We start from the raw sequence: 22,912 nt of genomic DNA on the forward strand, positions 1-22,912 counted from the left end.
TCAATGCGCACGTCATCTAATCAAGCACCTCTGTATGGTGTTAAACTCTCTCCCCTTCTCCCCTCTCCTTCATTTTATGCCCATACCGTAGACTTTCACGATGACCCTGGGATGAACCAACAGGTACTATGGGCCGGGGGAGGGGGGCGGTCGGTATTGCAGGTCACAGTGCCTCCTGACCTCCTCTCTCCTCTCTCACCCCTGTCCCACTGAGACTAGAAAGCCCGTCCATTGTGAGGGGCAGCGGCTGCACTACCTAAGGCTACTGGGCGTCCAGACTGGCCGGGCGACTGGGGTGTCTCTGGCCTCAGGGAGGAGGCTGTGGAGCGGATACCGAGCATTGCTAATAGACTCATTAACTTTCCAGTGAGGTGGCTTTGAAGCTGCTTAATCCCCTCCATGAAAGAGACATTATGTGGCCCAGAGAGCAACTTTCTTTACTCTACAGATCCACAAAATAAAACCATATTCAATCTCCGAGACCCCCCCCCCCTATAAGACCAGATTGTTTTGTGTGCATGCATGCATAGACAAACACACACACACGCATACACACATGCATACATACACATTGTTAAACCTTACCTTAGATGAAACAATAAAATGTCAAGACTCAAATATCTGAATGTCAGCTGATATTCTGGTAATTTGATTTCCTTTTGTGTTGCGACAGAAGTAAGCGAGGAGCCCAACGCAACGACACGCTCAATTTAGTTTTAACGATTTCTTTAACCTGGCCTGTTCTTATCACAGGCTGCTTGAAGCATTCATTTGGATAGTTTGTGCTTTGTCACTGAGGGGAGGTTTGGATATGTTTCATCCAAGGGTGCTGCTCTTTTTTGTGAATGTTCATCCATCGACACTGTCTGACCACAACTAGCTACGCTGATTTACCAATCACTTGTTGCGTGAGGCTGATCTTTGCATTCTTGCTGGGAAGGGCGGACGCCGCCAACAACAATGAAACAGCATATAGAGGAGCACATGCATAACGCATAATACATTGAACTGCTGTTTATTTCAAAGTGCCTAAATCTAAAATATGGGATTTTTTCACAAAATAATCTTACGGATTACAATTTATATTAGCCGTTATTGACAAAGATCTTCTGTATGTAATCAAACATCACATCATCATTTTAAGAGGTGTAATATTGTGAATGTTTGAGATACAAATTTACATCAGTATTCCTTTTACTTGGGTAAGTCCCTGAGATACATTGTATCCAGGAAATAAAAATTTCTGCTCTGTATGTGAGTATGTGCTACACAGAGTAGCTAAACAACCACAGTATAAAATAAAGACCACCACCTTAACGGTTTATCTTTTTTTACTCCATTCACAGTGGGGCCACATCTTCCCTGGAAGCCCTAAAGATCTCCTGTCGCCACCACACTGAGGCCCTGCAACTGGCTGAGGATCAGAGATATGGCCATGAATACGGCAACACAACCATCTCAGACACTCATAAACTCACCGCTGGTTCCACACCTGATGGTGATGCTGACACTAAAAGCTTTGTTAAACACACTGAGGCACCTACCTCTGCAGACCGTGAGCCACACAAGGTCACACTATCCACTCTGACAAGGGTTAGCAGCAAACACACTCCTGAGACAGGGAGTCTATTTGTTGCGCCAAGGGCTATTGCAGTTGGGGCTACGACAGGGAACTTCTACATTTCCAACTGTCCTCCCTCACCAGAAAGTGGAAAAGCAACCCCTTCACATCCAATAAGGGGACCTGTCTCCACGTCGGAGAAGCGAGACGTCAAAAAGTAACGTACCTTTAAAGATCTCTTCTCGCAGCGCCTCCTCAGCTTTTTATTAATTTCTGCTGTGGGTCATTCATAATCATCGGGAGAGCTCTTGCGGCGTGATTTACGGCGTGAGATGTTGAACATCTTATTCAATTTAGCATGCAGCTTCATCATTAGCACAGCTCTATCACAGGGAGGACAATACGTCTCTCATATGAAGAGTGGCCCGAGATAGATTAAAATCCCCAGGAGACCTGTTCCCCAGATGTTTGTTCAGGAATAAATTCATGATCTGAAAGCTGCTATGACATCATGTTTATCATTCATTTGGTGTGTGTGCGTGCATGTGTGTGTGTGTGTGCCTTCTTCTCGTACGACAGCACTGAAGCGGCTGTGATACAACAGCGCTGGAGGAGTCACCGACAGAGATGGGGGAGCATCAGCTGCCCTCCCACAGCCAGCGGAGGAGGGGAAGAATGTGTGAAGATGGCCCATGTCAACTCCCTTGTCCTTAACCCGCAGCGTGCAGCCATAGTCATTCAGGTGAAAGACCTGGAACTTTGACAAATTGGAACTTGCTTTTAAATCCAAGTCAAGTGGTCACAGAACACACTTGAATTTGGGGAAAACGGCTGGTTTTGGGTAAAACCATAGACTATATAAAAAATGGACCCAGTGTCTATGATTTCAGTTTGAAGCCCATAGTTTGGCTTTACACTGGCAGCCATCTTGGCGGGATGGCGCCAGAGCCTTATAGATTTTGGCAGCGGGGGTAGAGAGTCTTTATTGAACAATTATTTTTAAAATCGCAGACCGTCCCTTTAGAAGAAGTACATTTAGATATTGACCCCAAAGTCTTTGTTGTCACGATCTGACATCTTTTTACACTGACTTTGACTCTTTACATTGAGTCAAAAGTTTTTTCTCAAGTAGCATAGTAACTAGGGGCCATTAGCTGAGCTGAAGTTTATAGCACCTCCGCATTGGCTTTAAAACCTGGTTGTTATGGCTGCCGCTTGGTACTAATTAATGACTTCCGTCAGAAATTGGTCATATTGGCCTGCCGATGACCAAATTCAAACTCAACTTTTAATTAACCAGCCAACTCGCTTTTGTAATGCCTCTCCTCCAGCCACACAGCCAATGAGGGTGAGGGGTGAGCCTTCTCACTTGTGTCTGGTATTACTTTGCCACCCTGGACTTTGTGAAGATGTTTATATTGCCTATGTTCCCTTTGTTAATCCAGATCAAATGTTCCCGAACTTTTTTTATTTTTTTTTATTGCATGACCTCTATGTGGAGTTTGTTTTTGCTTTCGCACAACCAAATATATTTAATAACTAAAATATGCAATAAACAAGTAATAAACAAGTGAATGCACCCATCCTGTGGCCCTCAGTGTGAGATCCTATGATCTGGAGTGTAGACATGAAAGATGAAAAACATGCTCCTCCAATCTCTGCTACTCACTCCGCTACTTTCTCAAAGTGTTTGATGGGTCCTTTAGGGCCCTTAAAACAGGGTGGGGGTGAATGGTATGGTGAGGGTAGGAGAGGGGGGCTGCTGGGTGGTGTAGAAAGATGGAGGCACAGGATGATTAATCAGATTCCAAAGAATTGCGGCAGTGGGAGCTCCGGGATTCCTGTCCGTTCGTTTTGAAGCAAAGTGCGTCCCCTCCGCTGGGAGTCGGGAGGATTTAGAGGCACGCTGCAGCCCCATCTGTCTCGGAGAAACGCCAGAGTCACGCAGAGTTCACACAACATAACACTCTGCAATTTAAAGAGGGGTTAACATGTTTTATCTCCCTAATGGGATAACACACAATATTTACATTTGCCCTGTGAATCATGGGGACATTTTTATTTTTCAACTTGGCGCTTGTCCTTCCTCCAGGCACATTGGAGGGGCTGCTTGCTGAGGAGGAGGCTGGCCTCGGCGCTGGCCTCTGCCGCCGCCACAAACCCTGACACTGGGGAAGATGAAAGCTTCGAGGAGGTCGACGTAGATGAATTTGTCTTTGATGAGGTATGTACATACGTACGTGTTCATGTTACGCTTGGTGCGGCGATCCCTCACCCATAGAAAGATACACACGCGCACGCACGCATCATGAACTGTACCTCTTGACTTTTAAAATCCCCCTCATTAATAAATATATCTCGGGGAAATCTGGAATAGCCATTGCTTTGTTGTTGCTCCCCTGTTACTGATGTTAATCTCACCTCGTTCTCACTTCCCAACAGGCGACGCTGGAGAGATGGTCTCCGACCTTTTGTGAAGACTCAACTCCCCAAACGCATCTCGCCGCCTCAGATCAGCTCGATCCAAAGGTAACAGTCCTGGACGATCCAAAAGGGAGTGGGAAGTCAAAATCTTTAAATAGCATGAAGACCATCTCTGTCCACCGCTTTTCAGTTTAGTACACAAAACCAGTCCGTCTAATTTGTTATCACAATTCAGAAGTTAGCTTTAATTCCTCAAGGAGGCTTTTAGATCCATATGACCCCCTCTCCTGCTTCAGATGTACAATTACCATCTTATTTGGACCCAATCAGACAGACATTAGGGGTTTGTAGTGAGGACGTGGACAACATGGTTCACACCAGATGGTGATGACACACCATCTTCTCTTATCTTATCCTAACTTATCTTATCTCGTCTTATCTTATTGTCTTATTTTGTCTTATCTTATACATCGTGGTGAAACATTTAGTGTGTCTAGTCTGGCATCCAAGACGCATCGAGAGCTGATAGTCTGCTGCTGGCTTGTGTGAATCCTACACAATAGAAAACGTTGTGTAGTCAGTTTGCTAGTCTTGGCATTAAGTGGGCAGTTTATTCTCGGATTTAAGAGTCCCCGGAACACAGAAAAATTATTTTTTCCCATCCTGTTCCTCACTCCTTTTGGCCAATAAGGTCCCCGCCTGGACCTCTCCCACTCACAATGATTAAGCATTACATTCATTCTCTTGAAAAACACAATTACTTCTTTGAGGCCTGAGGCTTCCTTTGCACCAGCAGATGTCATTCTTCACGCCGGTCGCAGTGTCTTTGGGATTTCTTTCCATTTTCTTTCCTTACCTCTTGCTGGCTCTTTTCTTTGGAGTGCTCTGTGTGTGCTGTACATTATGGAGGCTGGTGGAGGAGAGATGGAATGATACAGCTGCCTTCTTGACCGGCCCCGGCACTTTGGACGCCAATGCACACATCAAAGGGAAAGGATGAGCAATTAAGCACTCCTCGGAAGAGTAAATGGGAGCAAGACGCTCATTAAGCTGCTAGTTTGACTAAAGAGCATTGGAAAAAGTGGCTTAAAAAAGCCGAAATATGTCAGCCAAATTCTTTCAATAAAAACATTCCATCTAGTGAAGTTCTACTGGACACCTTGATTTGTAGTGTGTGTGTGTGTGTGTGTGTGTGTGTGTGTGTGTGTGTGTGTGTGTGTGTGTGTGTGTGTGTGTGTGTGTGTGTGTGTGTGTGTGTGTGTGTGTGTGTGTGTGTGATCCGATCCGCTGCATCCCAAACGTATGACTGCATTTTACTGTAATCCACAAAAAAGATGTAATGTTGCAAAACATTGCTCCAAAACATTACAAAGGGTAAAAAGGAGACAATTCCTAATGTACACTAGTTCTACCAACAGTACCTAAGTTTTCATCTTTTTTTCAAATTTCATATTATATTTTATTTTCCTCTCACCTCATAAACCAAGGGTTCCCAACCTCATCTGACTCACGAATCGAGTGAAAATCTCAAAAATATTTGTGAACCACATTCAAAAACAAGTAACACGGGAATTAACCGCATTCTCAGAGCATGTTTAATTTAAAGATCAAAGGAGTGAACGATCAAGGATAGTGGCAATCAATGTGCTCCATACACATTGGAGATCTATTGATTGATTGATTGACAATGATTTTGCGGTCAACTTGCAATCCGTGGCCCACAGATTGAAAATCAGTCATAAACCATGCAGGTTAGGCTAAACTGAGACTCTGAGATTTTTCTTTTGGCATGTATTGTGGTTAGTGACTCTACAATTGATTGGCATCTCTCTGCTTCACACCTAATGAAGCCGGACTGACTGACTGACTGACTGACTGACTGACTGACTGGCCTTTGACAGGATCAAAGTTCACTATAATAAAGGGCCATCATTTTCACAGAGGATAAATTAAACTTGTGTTTATACCTGAGCTGGCTGGCATGTGTGTTCCAGCATCCTGAGCTGGAAACCTCCCAGTGCAGACGTGCACCACTACTGGACTCGAGGTCACAGCCAGCCTGTGTGGCTGTGGAGCAAGGGATGCCTCCTGCTTCCAGACCTGCCCCCAACAACACAGAGTAAGTCAGAAAATTAGGTAAAAAAAAAAAAAAAAGCCAAATGAAATGATTGCTCGGTTTGCATCATACTTCAGAGTAAAGTCGCGGAAACATATGTTTTAAATTAAAAAAGATAAACGACTCAGCGATACTAATTTAGCTTAATAAACTATCCTGAATAATCCTGATCATTTGTTGACAGCATCTCTTTCGCTTTGGCAATGTAATTATTCAATGGCCCACTTATGACTCTGATGTTCAAAGAATATCTCCAAGCAGCTGCATAGACTGCCGAATGAATTACTAAGGTGCTTTTTGGTTAAATGCCCACGTTAAAATAATAAAATGTAGCTTTCAAGGCAACTTTATTTCTATATTCCATTGTGGTTAGTTTTAGTTTTTAGCCTTTAAAAAAAGTCCTATGCTTGCTCTTTGTTGGAGCCTGCTGTTGCCTAGACTCCCTGATGAAGGCATGGTGCACTAAAATGAGCCATGATGGAATAAATGGAGTCTTGACCCATAGTCAGTGCCTTGATATTCTTTGATGCGTTTGATATAGCCTCACCAGTGGAAATGATGACTTTAAAAAAATGAAAGTAAAATCTTAATTCTGATTTTCAGAACTAAACCCCCCAGCAGCATCTCGGACAAATCAGAGAAGTTTCTAGAAGAATGGTAAATATTCTCCGTCCTGTCCTTGTGACAGATTTAGATAAGAAATTGACTGTGTGACGCTGGTGTGATTGCCGTCTTCACAGGGGCTTCAGTGACAACAACACAGCGATGCTCATGCTGAAGAGGGCTGAGAGGATGAAGTCAAAGAAGCACCAACAGAAGGAGCATATGGGTGTGTATGTGTAGAAGAAACCGCTCACAGGAACCAGCATCGCGTGTCTCGATGTGTATATTTATTTGTCTGTGTGTGTGGTGTGTACTGATTGAAACAGGCTGCTTCAAACTTATCACTTAAAACTCTGGGTTGTGCGTGTCACAATACATGCCCAAATAATACATGCTTTCTCTTTCCAGTCTTCCCGCTTTTTCCTCTTTTGGCCATGCTGACAGGGAACCTTCCTATTCCGTGCACGTTAATGAGGCGTCACACGCAGGAGAGGCCAGGCTCTGTCACCTACAATAGGGCCTCATTCCGAGAGCCGCGCAGGAAACAGTCGTTTCATGTCATTGTTTCTGCAGGCCACGGCCCCAGAAGCAGTGACCTCACCTCCACGACGCTCCAAGAAACAGTAGTCCTGCCACGCTTGTCGTGCCATGGTCAAGTAGAGGGAAGACAAGGCTTTGATCACAATTACAAATGCATGACTCCGCTCACGGAGCGGCCGTCATGTCGCTCCCGCACACACGGCTCTGTGTCGGCTCTAAGTCTACATGGCATCCGCCTTCAGTGGAACCAGAACATTGTTGTAATATTACCGGAATGTGAGGTTCTGCTCTCTCTCTCTCTCTCTCTCTCTATCTCTCTATCTCTCTATCTCTCTCTCTCTCTCTCTCTCTCACTCTGTCTGTCTTTCATTGTCCCTCTCGTTCTCTGCCTGTTGTGTCTTAGATGCCACGGCACGTTTGGCCCTGTTCAGGAACTGCACAAAGAAGTTGAGTCCGGTGGAGGCACCAAGGGGGCTGCATGCGAAACGGAGAGGTCCCCTTAAAGGTACAGCGGGGCTCCAGACATGTACAGAACTTTGATTGATGCCAATGTTAAGTATGTAAATACTGTAAACAGAGTCCAGAGAACGTCAAGGGGCACAAGGAGCAGTCGCATAAAATGTTCATGTTCGAATATGTTCGATACAATCACATGGAGGGGGCGGGGGAAAGTAACATTCAGTTTCATTCAGTATAATTTATTAAAGGCCTATGCAATCATCAGCATATACAGTAATTGTATGTTGTTGCTCAGTACCAGAGTTAAAAGTTTGCAGTTTAACCTGTGAATTTGTGCAATATAAACACGATTGACCCACAGAGGAGGTAAACGTCAAAGTGACCCTAGGCTCAAATGGAGGAGTCCGTTCTGGCAGAGTAAATTAAAGTAAAGAGCAATTATGAACCATCTGGTGCTTTAGAATTTTACATTATGACATTCATAATATAATTATACCAGATGTCTCTCTCTACATCCATCCATACATCCTGTTATTACATTGCAATTTTGCCGATTATTTCCTGATTATTTTTGCAGCTATTTAGTTAACAGGTTAGCTTTTGGCCTCCAGCCTCTTAGTTTTTTGTTATTGTGGGAGGCTAAACGCTAACCAGCTTCCTACATAGCTAGAACCAACAGACCTAGTGACATAATTTCTGCACAATTCCATCTAGCAAATCCCATTCTCAAAAATCAGTAGTCTGCCAATCTTTTCAAACAGTCCTCCACTGCAGATAAAGCAAAATGATCAACAGATTTCTCTACACGGCTCAGTTATGTAATTTTAGTGTGCCAATGATTATCCTGCAAAGCCCCTATTCGTTACGGGGAACAAAGTCATTTCAGTTGCACAAGTGGTAATAGGATCATGTCTTGAGTCTGTCCTCTTGAGTCTGCCCCGCTCTTAACCATGGATGTCAAATCGAAATACTCATTAACAGGATTGTGTTCCTGGAAAGCACTTGTTTTTATTTTGTTCTAGAGAAGAACAAACTTGGTTTGATTTCTCTTCATTATAATGTAATTGAAAATTTATGCAACATTGACACAGGGATATCTAGGTCAATGGAGTTACCAAAGTTACCAACTAATACATTTTTAATGTTCAACTAATACATTCTTAATGAAAACGTCTTTTTAGGCTTCCTCGGCTTTGTGCAAATTTCAGTTTTGGAACAGAACTTTGGCCGTGAAAGGTGACGTCAAGGTAGTGGTTGAATACAGATGACAAGTACAGATATAGATGAATGACTGTGTGGGTCCCACTGTGAGTCCAACTGTCTCATGATGAGTTCCTGTCTTTAATCCCCTTCCCCCCCTTTGTTTCCTGTCAACAAGTTGAAAGCACCTCTCAATTCATGTTGTCCAAACTACAATGATTTATATTGGAAAAATCCCTGCAGGTGGTTGTCTCGTACCCATTATCCCTTCTCGAACTATATTGTGGTTTCTCTCTTGTCTTTTTCGCATAGCGCAGCATAAAATCAAGTTGAGATTCTGTAAAGCAAAATGAAACAAAAACGTTGACATTCATGAACTTCAATTTTTTATTTAATTTTTTTACCGGGGTGGGGCGAAATGCATTTGATGTTCATGCCCCCATTAGTGATTCTGATTGCTGCCCATTAAACTGCAGCGTCGCACACACACACCTCAAATACACTCTGTGCAGAGAGGGCAGCACTGTCTCAAATAAATGGAAGCGCCGAGGTTCCGGAGTTGAAATTGAACGCACATGAACAGCAGTAAATAGTATGACGCTAAGTTGTTTTGGATGACGGATGATAAACAAGGTGATTGTGTTTCAGCTGAGCTTTGTAGATGACTTGATGTGTGAAATCGAGTTAAGTGTCGGGGAGGTAAGACACGGAGGGGTTCCAGACTGGAAAAAAAAACAAAAAACCCTCCTGTCTCTTACAACATGAGTTTGGATGGAGGGAAGAGAAGAGCGGCGAGGGCGGAGTGGGGTTGTTTGAAATAAAGCTGTTGGTAAGAAGCAAGAGGAGAGAGGAGGTGAGAAGGTCTTCAAACATCACGACTGTAAAGATCACCTTTAAAAACGGAGATTGTTTCTTTCTTTTTAGTCCTTAAAAAAAGACAACCCTTGCTCAGTAGCCCTTCTTCTCTTCTCCTCCCCCCCCCCTCTCTCACTCTCTCTTTCTGCCTCTCCGGGTATGTAAACTGATACCCATTTCAAGTGGGCTGCTCATGTCCAGCACATCCACACAAAGAGCCTGGATAAAATAAACACACCGCGTCGGATATCTCGGAAAGAATCTGTCATGGGTTTGGGGCTAATCACCTCCAGAAGAGGCTAGACTCCACGCCTGAAACGTTAGCCCCTGCCTGGGAGTGCAAGCTGGGCCTGGGCTAGGCTGGACCGGGTCGGGCGGGCCCCAGGCGTTGGAGATGGATCCTTTGGGTGGGGGGTTGGGGTGGGGCTTCCACGGGTCAGATTGAGGGAAGCGTGAGGGAAGGTGGGCCTGGACCTGTACGGAGACCCAGTTCTGTCAAACCCTGACCCGTGTTTCGGCACGGCACTAAACTACCACTTCTGCGCCGCCATTCTGTAAAAAGGCAGCAGGAAAGCTCCGCTCCACAGCTGTGGGAGTCCTGTGGGTTACAAGATTTTTACAGGGTCCCTGCAGTTGGTTCAGAAAACCCACTGAGGACATGGGCCACTAGGCGGAGAGGGCAAGGTGACACACTGTTGATCCCCTTGACTTCATGAGTTGGTGTAGGTACTTTATTCTTTCCCAAGGGTGGAGGAGTCATTGTGCTGGGAATGTGGATGTCATGCAATAGTTCGTTTTGGATAGACACTAGAGTTGCCTGTAGCTGCCAGATGGCTGAAGGCTTATCTGTGGCTCTGCTGAGTCAGAATATCAATTTGACATCAGGAAAATAAATGAGTTGAAAGCCTGACGTAATTCACCTGTGGAATAAACTAAACACATGATAACATAACATGCTGTCAACCTGTATTCATACAGTCCAGTATTAAAATGTTCAGGCTTCAATTAATCATCGCTCCTTTACCGAAACCATAAAGAAATAATTGTCACACACTGCTACTAAATGTGGGTTTTGTGCAAAGCATCAGATCAGCCCATGGAGGAGCTGGCTGCTCCTCAGCTAACAGTGTTTTTATTGCATCTCAGCATGTATAGTGACTGTTGGATGACTACGAGCAGCTTGCCCTCTGGATGTAGGGCTTTGACCCCTGGAAGGGGGGTTGAGTGAGGAGTAGAGGAAAGTAGTAGACAGGCGATAAGAGTCAACCCACCCCCACCCTCCTCCTCAGCTTTCCCCTCTCTTTCAAGTCTGGCTGTGGAAGTTACAGCGGCAGATCATCTCTCCACCCCGGGGCATGGCAGGAGGCCACAGCAGAGAGAGATGGAGGCAGAGATTTGCTCCACTCCGCACTACTTCGTGCAATCAGACCATATCAACACCCAAGGCCTTGAAGATTGTATTACCTCCAATGTGGCCAATTTCATTTGCCCACATCTTTCTCAATTTTGGATGACTTGACCATCCCGGGGCCTGGCCTTCCAATCTTGTCTTTGCGGTTTCTCATGATATCCACAACATTGTCAACAGAGTCTTATTTTAAAAGGTGACTAGCGCACCTCGGGATTCTAGCTCAAGGTGACCAACCCGGCACATCATTCTCATCATTTGTTTCGTTTTTGCCTTTTTTCAATGACGGACTTCAGTAGTGCTCGCCCGCTGTCTGACCCCGGGTTGTTTGTTTCAGCAGCGAGGTGGAAGAGGAGGTGGCCCATAACAAGACTCACAAGTGCTAGCATCATGTCTCTGCTTTAGTTCTTGGTAGCTTTGGGCTAAAAAAACTCAAACCTTTCCCTACTTCCCCCCTTCTCCGGTCTTAGGGCCTCGATTCTCCGATATCGCCTCAAAGCTTCCCTTCTCCGCCCACCTCCTCAATAGGGACGAGGACCTTGCTTAATGTGCTTAAAAGCCCCTCTTAATAGGCGTGACTCCTCAAGGCTCTGTGCTGGGGTGCTGCAGCAGGGGCTGAAGAGGGGGTTTCAGAGAGGAGTCTTACTCCACACGACCAGACAGTAACATAAATACAGTGAACTTCGCTCTAGCTCTGGCCTCATATTTCAAACTACAATAGCAACCCAGTGGATTAGCCTGCAGGCTTCTGATTAGGCTCCTTACTGACCTTCTTTTTGTTTAAAACAAAATTTACAAAGGATAACTGGAAAGAGCCTAATGAAAGTGTAGACTATGTCCAACAAGGAGATCAAATGTTTTTTCCGAGTCTATTGACCCAGTCTGTGTATTTTCAACTTTAGGAAGTGTGAGCGGCCATTTCCTGCCCTTCTACTGCCCTAGGGAAGCATCCATCACTTGACATTTTTAGTTGGGGTTCTCAATTAACCCAGGTGAAAAAAACTGCAATGCTCTTTCCTTCTTTTACGACTTAGCAAATGCATCAAAATGACCTAAATAAATGCATCATTAGTTCCAGTGTTAGGCTGTCAAAGTCCATTATCAATTCACACCCATCTACAGCCGCATTACTGCCGGCATGACGCAAATGTTTACTTTGAATTATGGCCCTATTATGGGATTTGAGCATTGCTCATGAATCACAGGCCTTTCAGAACCCCCTCGCCTTAGCATACTTTTAGAATGTTACTTGAAACCAATATATTCTTACAAACAACTGTAAACTCCTTCCATTATATGGGAAAATAAGACTCCATGGCATCATTCAGCAACTTTACTAATTGTCTATTAAACTAATACCTCTGATTTCCTCCAAACAAATAAACGATATAAAGCCTAAACATAAACACTGGGAGCTCTAGCCACTGGTCGCTCACAACTCCAGGGACTGTGGTCAGCTATCACTGCAGTAAAACATGTCAAATGTCGCCTCAGATCTAAGTCGTGAAGCTGTTTATTTGTCGAGGTTGTAAGTCGGCGAGCGTCTGTTAACGTCTTCTCTACTGAGCTGCGGATGTCCTCCTTCCACTGACCAGGGCAGCTGCTTCCACTCCCAGCCACCATCGTCATCTGGGATGTTTTTAACCGCCATGAAGAGAAAGATAAAAAAATATATAAAAATAACGTCCGTGAAGTTTATTTAATGTTTTCTGTCAAATGCAGTCGGGAAGATAGAGCTGGGCCTTCAGTGGGCGAGGGAGGCTGAACAAGTGAGTCTGGAGCGAACCAAGCAGTGGGTCCAAAACCAGGCTGCATACTCAGGCAGACACAAATTAAGGTAAGGCGGCTCTGGATCTCATCGTCAGAAAACCAATTAATTCAATGCAGATTAAATGGTTTGATGCTGTCATTTTGGGAGTAATGTTTTTTTAAAGCACTAAAGAAATTATTCGTATTTTTTACATGTATTTATATTTTTGTACATCCGTGACCACTCAGGAAACGTCAAATTCTTGTTTAAATTGGTTTAAATTAAACTTGTTTAAATTTTATCTTATGGGAAAAATAAGAATCAATTAGTGAGGGACTCTTTGAAATACAATTAGAAAAGGCCTAGCTTCATCTTTACCATTACATTATTTTCACGTTTGTCCAAAGTGAGTAGCATTAGCGGAGATTTCATTCAAGTAATGGGAGATAGAGATGCCCATGTGATAGACAGGTCAGTGCGAGTGGGATCCGGGTGTCGTCTGAAGAGAAAATCTGAAATTGCTTTTGCTACCAAAGGAACTACAAATCCAATCTGAAAGCTAAACCAGGGAGAAGCTAGATCATTCTACCACTGACTCCTGACCCCTTGGTAACAAGAGTAGACATTAGGATTACTGCACATGACATCCATGTTCATGTAGTCATCTGTCAGGGGTAACCACACCGAATTATGGGAAAATCTGAAAAGAATTTGAGACACAAGGGGAAAACAGTCTTAACAATGTTCTGTCTTTCCTGTCATTTTTTATTTTATTTTATTTTTTATTTTTTTATCCTCATCCTCAGCAGTCCCTTCCTACCAGAGATTGATCCAGATGTCGTGAGCGGAGTGCCAGTGCAGCTCCTTGTGACTGCTGTAAGCGTTACACACACACATACACACACACACACACACACACACACACACACACACACACACACACACACACACACACACACACACACACACACACTATGCATACACCTCTAGACAACTCATTTATTTCCACACAGTCAGTGGCTCTTCCTGCGTATTGTGAAACCCTGTAAGTTTGTGTTTTCATCCCCTCGTCTCCACAGTTTTCCTCCCCTGGAGTCTGTCATCAGCTAGCTTCGAGAGAGAGGAGGGGGGGCAAGGCGAAGGGGCGGAGGGCGGACGGGGGGTTACTGAGGGTTTGGTTCCAGCGTGGTGACACTTTCAATTGGATCAACTGGAGGCAATTTCTCCGTTTCACTTGTAGAAATACCAGTGTCACTTCGGTGCGGCTCGCGCGCCGCGGCGAACGATACTGAAGCTTGTAAGCTCTTTGAAGTGAAGGAGCACCGGCCTCCCTGTGCCGTTATGGAGCACTTTGACTTATGGTCCCTGGCAAGAGAGCGGCGCGCTGCCGTCCTCCTGTTACTCACACACGTCCAGACTCCTGAAACCTCAGCAGCAGAACGTTCCTCAAAACACCGGCCTGCCTTCGTGAGACGTGTCATGTTGGGCCTCATTAATCTGTGTGTGTGTGTGTGTGTGTGTGTGTGTGTGTGTGTGTGTGTGTGTGTGTGCGTGTGCGTGTGTGTACGCAGGCCGTGCCAGCACACAGACCAGGTCCAGATCGCGATGCCGCCTCGTGTGCCAGCGGCAGCGCAGCGTCTCCGCCTGCAGCTCCAAGAAAGTCCCGCGGTCACGCAAGTGAGTGTTATGCGTTCAGCTGCACGGCCGCTTCTCCATCACTGAACTGCAGTTATTTAATGTCAGAATAATCCCCTATATACTGTACCTTCAAACCCGCTATTCGAAACATCGAAACATTTATGAGTGCAGTTATTCCCTTGTCATAAATATAGTAGAAATGAGAAGTAATTTCAGGTGATGATATTATTTTCAATTGAAATACTTGAGGACAACTGATAATATGTTTTAATATGTTCTACTCAGTAGTTCAGGCTCTGGAAAACCCATTTATAGAACGTCATGACAAACAAGAAGGTTTGTCACATTAAACAGTATAAATTGGGTACTTAATGCTATTCATTTTAATCATTCTGCATCCTTCTCTAAATATCCTGATATTAAATTACTGACATGATAATAGAATAAAAATAATGCAAGGCAGCGACGCAATTATAGTGACACAAAAGGTAAATGTGCAGTATAGAGTCATGATGCTTGCATTAACACGAATATCAACTCAATTATAAATGTCAAACAAAGACAGTTGATCACAAGCCCCCACACCGCGCACACGTCACGTCATCATTTCTTATGTTGATAATAACGCAGCAGAGGATAACGCCACTTGTGTAGTCGATGCAATGCCGATTATCGGTGGTGGACTGTTGGAACCGGTGGTCCGGCTGGGAGGTGGGAGGACCGTATTGGAGGAGCACGAGGTCGGTCAGGGGACAGGGAGCTGCGACAGGAAGCTGAAACAAATGAAACCAGTCCTTTCAGTTCACGGGAGCAGAGACAGACGGGCCCTCTGTCGGGAGCGTGACTGACAAAGATGCCACTGAAGGACGCGCGGTGGATGACCACGTTAGACCAGCGCAGGAATCTGGGCAAGAAGGAGCTCCCTGTCCCCCGCTAACGAGGCCAAATTGGATTCCAATCACGATTTCCAAATTGTATCCACGAGGTGCGGTGAGTCTGCGCCGATCACACAAGTCCGCTCAGTGCGAGAGAGAAAAATCCTCCAGAGTCAGATTCAAAACATTGCTTATCGAATTGTGCCGCCGCAAATTGAAATATGAATACACGCATCCTGTAGATGTGTTGCTAAAAAGCCAAGTGTGTTATTTCATAAGCTTGGAGAAGGGCTTATTAATGCGACCTTGTTAAAAAGTTGTAGGCTGCATTTATCAACTCACCGGGAATAACAGCGTGCGGCTTGTCGGCCAAAAACTCTTTTTTAAAAAAAGAAAAAAAAGCTGCATTTCCTCTGCGGCTTAAAGGGCGTATCCATATCAAAGACATCTCTTAAAGTCCAAGGGGTCAGCGGGCATGCCATAGCAAAAAAACACACTATGTAAATAGTCTAGAAGCGATTGCAACACGATACCCACCGCTCGCTGGGGTGGTTCCATAAAATACGTTTTTAGGCTCACAAAATATTTTCATTACTTCTGCAGAGGAAACCGGTTACGTTCCACATGCACCCCCCCCCCCCCCACCCCCCACCCCTCTCTGCCCCTAATAGGAGTAAAATTATTTAAAACAATTTGTTTGGTCACAGCGGTCGGGTCCAATGTGTGGCCATGTGTTTGTTCCTGTACCTTGAATAGCATGACCAAACTACTTGCATGGAAATTAGCAACATGTGCATCAGCAAAGCTGTTTGCTTTGGTCTCTGCTTCCAATTTAGAGCACATAATTGCAAAGTCTCACAAAACTCTCTTCACTGAACTTAATCGCACAAGTTGGGGTGATCGTCTCTCCAAATGAACGCGAGACCCTGATAAAAGTGTTAGCGATGCCTCGTTATCCAGCTATTTTCATTTGCCACTTAGTAATGAAGGCTTTTTGGGAGTGAGGTCCATTTGAGCGCCTCGGTCCCTTGCTTTTGTCGAATGCCAAAGCCGTTCGCATTGTAAATAACTTACGCAGGTGTGAGTGTGACATCACCGATATTCCTTACATTTTAAGATAAATAACATAGCACTCTTAATCCATTGCGAGCGGATGGATCCATCACGATCCTCACACATCCACACCATCCTGGACCCCCCCACCCCCCAAAGCCCCTCCACCCCCCGCCCCCCCCCCCCCGGCTCCCTACACGTGGAACGTATCACGGCTGGTAGAAGTGCAGCCTTTGTTCTGGGTGTTTGCAGAGCTTTGGACTGAGCCCCAGGTGAAGTGTAGAGGCAGCCAGCCCGCCCTGGGAGACGGAACACACAAGCACTCCCAAAACTCCTCAGACCTCAAGATTGTGAACCATAATAAAATCCTCTCTTTCCCCTCTCATGATAAAAATCTTCTCTCTTTTTTGATTTTCTTTTTTATTTTGACGCTAGAGCACGAGCGGAATACTCCTCACCCGTATTCGAGACATCTGTCACACACACGTTTCCCCGAGGCCCCTAAACCGTCACAACTTTGGACGGCGGTTCTGCGGGCAAAAAATGTGTCGTTTTAAACGTGGGGTTCTATCAAGGTCTTGTCTCTCGCTCTCTCCTCAGGTAAGGAGGTGTCTTCTCCAAAAAGGGTGCCCTCCTCCTCCGCCCTGTCCAAAAAGGAGCGCATCTCCTTCCGGGACAACCCCGTCCAGCTGAGCGGTGGCTGGGGGGGAGGCAAGAAGAGGGGCAACGTGTGACCCCGCCCCCCCCCCGCCGAAGCTCAACCCAGAGCACTTTAAAGCAGGTTTAGTTTTTTTTAACCCGGGCTTTGTTGTAATGTTACTTTTTGTTTGTATATAAACTGTTCTGATCATAACCCCGTGTTATAACTGCTATTGTTTGTCATTATTTTACATCGCCATCTGGTCCCCACTCTTGAAACCAACGCAGGTGATTCATTTCCGCATTGAGCTCACTGGCATCGGCTGCCTGTCTTTGCAAAATGAATTAGAAGCATCAGGAGGAGGAGGCCCAGCCCAAATATCTGCAGGCGCTTCTATTCCGCTCATTATGCTCACGTATCAAGCGGCCTAATAGTGTGACCATGGCCATGAAAAGGCGCAAAAAAGCTTCAGCCAAATGACACGCTTCACATGCAAGACGACAGCCAGGAAATGAAGAGCGGGTCACGTGGTTCAAAATATCTCCAGTGTTTAATTAAAAGAAGAAAATCTAATTAATTTCCGCAATTCGGAAGTCTTTTTTGGTATATTGGACATGTGTGTAAAATTGTAAATACTAAAGTATTGTTTTATAACTCTGTAAAAGTAGTGCATGTTGTATTGCTTCATCAATCAAGATGAATAAAGCAGACGTTAACTTAATTGCTCATATATTTATCATATATAATGTATTTTCTGGCCGTGTGCCCTTAAATGACCACTGTTATTGCAGCTGTGAAACCAAACATTGGTGTGAGAATTACATTGTTGTTTTATGTGCTTGTTAGAACGACCTTTTTTTTTTTTTTTTTTTTTTCCCGCCAAGGCGTCCGTCCGCAAACACCGCTCGATTAAGAAGCGGCGAGCCTCCCGGTTCTGAGGTTTTCTCGCTGCTTCAAGCTGTCTGGAATCGATAAGGTAATGAATGTCAAAACAAATAGTGGCAGCAGGAGAGCGGCTTCCCGGCAGGAAATGCGTGTCTCTCTGTTTATTTTCTCGTATCGCCGCCTTACGTTTTCTCCCGGGCGACAGTGTTTTGACTGTATCGGGCGGGGGGTTCGTCTCGGAGCGTGGCGTATGCCAGTTATTAGGCGGTCCTGCCCTGTTGTGATAGGAAACCCAAGAGTACTGTCCTGCTCCGGGGTGCGGTCCGACTGTCCCACCCCCTCCGGTGAGACGCCCGCCGCCTCAGCGCAGGGCTTGCATCTCCGCCGTCTTGATCGGAGTCTGGCGGGTGATAGAATGAAAGATTACCAACGGATCAGCAATCCCGGTCAGTCCGTGTTCTCCCTCATCAGCCCTGCGTTATTAAGTGTGCTGGCAGCGCCGCAAACCCAACAGCCCGAACCAGAGTATTGCACGTGTTATCATTATCATTGCCAAAATTCGGTGCTACTCCTCGCACAGTTTTCGAGCCATATACACATGAAATAGATCAAAGCGACCGGCTCCATCCCAACAGGTACGCTGTAACTTTGTGGAGGCTTTTGGCCAGTGGCTCACAAAATATTCCACTTTTTGTGCCAAAACTTTGCTCAAGAGGTTTCCTATGGGAAAATAAATTAATGCGACAAAAAAATCTGGTCGTCATGGAAACACATGTAAACATATCAGGGGAGTTGACCACATTCCCCCGGGGGCACGCACGTGAGCACGCACATACGCACACACACTCTGTACAGGGCCAGCACACTTTTTCACTTTCACCTGGAATTGTCTTATTTAAAATTAATACACACATTGATGATATTGAAGTATATTTTTAGGGTCTATACATTTGAAACTTATCTTATTACTTATATTGCTTAATTAGCAGCTTTTTGTTTATGTACAATAATACTTGGGTTTTTATTCTGGGTCCACTTACAGCAATACAAGTTCCATTTGTTGTACCAGTAAGTGCGGTTGAAAATATATGAATTGCAAACAGTCCTGTTTTTACACATTTAGTTTAATTTGGGATTTCTGATAGGTCATTTTAAAGTCATGGTATTGATTCTAAATCATGTTTATAGGTTATAGTTATGATATCATTATGGTTATGTTGTACAGGTTAAATTGAGGTGAACACAGTTTGGAAAAGTTTAGATGGTGAAATCAATCACTTTCACAGTCACTGTTACTGTGTTCATCAAGTAAGAAGCTCCTGTGTCGACTTTACTGAAGGAAGTTTCACATCATATAACGACACAGTACATACCGTACTTGTGAAGAGTCAGTGTAACACAAACAGGAGCTTGCATGGACTGCAGCCGGATGTTGAGGCTGTACATTCACAAACATTGTGAAACCATACTTTTACCACAGAATTCAACATAGTTTATTGAACAACCTATGCACAAATAAATCAAGCCGTGCTTGGTGCAGGGTGCCGTGAGCTGCTTTATAATGTATATTATACTGTAATCTGCTATTCCTAGTATCAAAGTTCAACACACTGCGGTTTATTAATCCCATTCGGCTAATTATATTTGTAGTCCGTTACAAGTAGTAAAAGCAGCAGAGTGGGTGTGCGATTGGGACAACAAAAAGATGCTGATAGATGTACTGTACATATGGTCCAGATTTACATGAGGCCGTATTTACACAGAGGAACACTGGGATGTCTAATAAAGTCTTCCAGCATTTCCGTGGAGGATTCAATCACCTTTTGGTAAAGTTTGCAGCCATCACAACATTTTTTTTTCCCCCCACTGTGTGTGTGTGTGTGTGTGTGTGTGTGTGTGTGTGTGTGTGTGTGTGTGTGTGTGTGTGTGTGTGTGTGTGTGTGTGTGTGTGTGTGTGTGTGTGTGTGTGTGTGTGTGTGTGTGTGTGTGTGTGTACCACTTGACCATACGAGCTCAACAAATGATGCACCGAGACATAACAGGAAAACAAACCAAATGATATTCAAACTAAGTCCAGTATAGCACTTTTTTTTTTTGTTTTGTTTTTTTAATTGTGTGGGGGCAAGTACAAAGCAACCCAAGTGCATTGGGAGAGAATAATGAAAGAAAATAATGGCTTTGACAAAACCTAATTATTTTATTTATAATTATTTAATTATATTTTAGAAACATTTTTAATTGTAATTTGACTCAATGAAAAGATGCTTCTTTCAAATAAATCATTTTGTAAAATATTTGTATATTTTTACCCCACACACACACACACACGCACAACATTATACCCAAGAGGCAATGCATGTTTGAATTAAAAGTGGAGATAGGTCTAACCAGGTCTACTGTATAATCCGCTCTATAATGGCCACCACACAGTCCATTAGAACAATCAGTTGCACTGATCTGCCCCCAAACTCCACTAAACTCGTCATTCTAGTTATTTGTGGCAGGAATTCTCAAGCAAACCGCATTGAACTTTTCGCATTTTCTCCTCAGCGTGCAGCCGTGGCGCAGGTCATCCTAGAAGCCCCGGCAGAACCCCCTGCTAACTCGGAGCCCTCCTATTTATTTGGGTTTTTCCTCGGGTGGCACCGACCAACCTGGGACTCTGCCGCTGACCCCACAGCGACCTGCAGCCAGGCAGGTCCTGCATCACAAGCATATAAAAGATGATATCAAAATAAGTCAAGGCTCATAAGTTCAAGCGTGATTGATAGGTAACTACTTAAATAGAACGATTTTGAATGATCGTGTCAAAGTGATATATACTCATACTAATAATTATAATAATAATATAGTAATTAATGAAAAAAGCTGCTTAAAAGTTAACTATTTACATTATATATATATATATATATAAAATCGTATAAAAAAAACAATCTTTGTTTATCATCAAATTAATTATTAGGTTAGTTCAATTCCTGTCTTCTGATGGTTGATTAGATCACGTGTCAGGCAAATAGAATAATGCATTTAAAATGCTATAGCACATACATAATAATAAAAAAGGTCCTCGAGCTTTTCCACCTCCACCCACCGCTATGGATGTAAAACGGGAGCAGGGTGGTGTCGCGGCTGGAGGAAATCACAATTCCTCCGACAAGGTGGGAGAAATAGAAAAGCAGTTGGTCCAGTCCCCTCGAAAATATCCCATTCATACCAATTGATTGAGTGGTAATAATCAGTAATATTAATAACTCCCTGCCCAATTCACTGCGTGTTTCAAAGAGGGGCCGGATGGAAACGCATCAAACGAAGCGCAGTTTCCCCACTTAGACAGTATCATTATTAAATAGAATCGAATGGTGTTCGATCCTTCAGTCGGATACTTGGATTATCATCGATTCTTTAAAAAGTTTAATTTAGATTATGAGTTAAATACATACTAAAAAAAAAAATTCGATGGGCTTTTCCGGCTTTTATTAAAAACAAACCCTCCCTCTTACACATTTATGAATTTATTGATACAAAATCCAGAAGAAAAAAATAAAATAACTGAACGCTTGCAGGGGATTCATTTGACTTGATATTATTTTTGATTTACCTTTGTATTGATTGTTCACGGGCTTTGCCGCTGAATGAAAGTTGCCACTTTGCTCCGTTGCGTCGATGAGCGTTTCAAACACATTGAGGCCGTTTATGATTCTGGGGCTGGAGCTGAAACGCCTCCTCGTACAGGAGGCTCGTTCTCTTTCAACCACTCCGTCAGAAAAGTCGAATCTAACATTTTTAAAAGGGAATGAACTGAAACTACGCAGCCTATAGATGTGTATATAGAACTAAAAAATAAAACGACAACCCTGGTGTCATTGCACACACACCAAGCGACATTTTCTCCCAGGCCTTTGGTCTCATTTTCAGTTTAACATCTGTATTTATTTGAATGAAGCACAATTAGACCATTAATTGCAATTATTCAACGACAATATCCTTCTTTAGGTTCATTTGTTTGAGACTATTTTTTTTTTACTTCTTGCCGATATTATAATTGGCAACGTCTTAAATTTTAGGAACAAATTATTTTCAGCAAAAAAATATATATAGTTAAACCAGACTGTCTAAATGTATAAATAACGAGGCATATAGATACAAAGGATTGATGGACTGACCCAAGTGAGAGATGGATAAATGAATCAATAAATCCTATATTTATAACATAGAATTCTTTATAGATAAATAAATAGATCAATAAATGCAGATAGACAGATCGATATGTTGATTAAGATAGCGCTTTAATCAAACCCTGTGGAGGAAATTCTAATACACAAATGAATGCAATAAATAAATACATGTATAAATAAATACATGTATAAATAAATACACATATAAATAAAAACAGCTCGTTATTATACAGGTCGTGGAGATTTCACTGGTTTATTGTTGTTTTTGCTTATTCCAGCACATGATTTAGGAACAGCTGTTAGTTTCGTCCCGTATGAATGAATGAATGAATGAATGAATGTATAAAATAATTATAATTTATTTAAATTAAACATTATAAAAAAAACAACTTTAAACCCAAATCTCAGCACATAAATGACTATATTAAGTCCAAAAACATCTTGTTAATAAATCAGTGTGATTCCCTTCGCCTTTTTTTTGGGGGGGGGGTGGGGCGTGGCATCAAAAGTCCAGTGCAGTTTCATAGGCTCTCCCCCCCAAAAAAGCAGGGAAGCCCATCTCCATCTCCTCCTCCTCCTATAAAGGATCCTGCTCCTCTAACACACTTCGCCAAATCCAAATCTGCATGGTGACACATGACGAGCAGCAGGATTATTCTTTATTATTATTATTATTATTATTATTATTATTTATTTTTTATTATTGTTATTTTGGGGCTGAGTTGAGAAG

At 43.5% G+C, this 22,912-nt stretch overlaps 1 protein-coding gene across 1 annotated transcript in view; it reads left to right on the forward strand.

Annotated features, from left to right (window-relative positions):
* The window catches only part of lrriq1 (leucine-rich repeats and IQ motif containing 1), a gene marked incomplete at both ends in the record, with an annotated part of 30,889 nt that extends 13,673 nt beyond the window's left edge, over positions 1–17,216 (forward strand). Inside the window, 10 exons of the mRNA XM_080002913.1 lie at positions 1,347–1,593; positions 3,654–3,785; positions 4,004–4,090; positions 5,980–6,104; positions 6,705–6,758; positions 6,842–6,930; positions 7,648–7,749; positions 12,889–13,003; positions 13,930–13,961; positions 17,083–17,216. Coding sequence (XP_079859039.1) covers positions 1,347–1,593; positions 3,654–3,785; positions 4,004–4,090; positions 5,980–6,104; positions 6,705–6,758; positions 6,842–6,930; positions 7,648–7,749; positions 12,889–13,003; positions 13,930–13,961; positions 17,083–17,216 — 1,117 coding nt within the window. The remainder of the gene's footprint in view (positions 1–1,346; positions 1,594–3,653; positions 3,786–4,003; positions 4,091–5,979; positions 6,105–6,704; positions 6,759–6,841; positions 6,931–7,647; positions 7,750–12,888; positions 13,004–13,929; positions 13,962–17,082) is intronic.
* Between the last annotated feature and the right edge of the window lie 5,696 nt (positions 17,217–22,912).

This window comes from Zeus faber (assembly GCF_960531495.2).
Source record: "Zeus faber genome assembly, chromosome: 6".
In the NCBI taxonomy this organism is placed as follows: domain Eukaryota; kingdom Metazoa; phylum Chordata; class Actinopteri; order Zeiformes; family Zeidae; genus Zeus; species Zeus faber.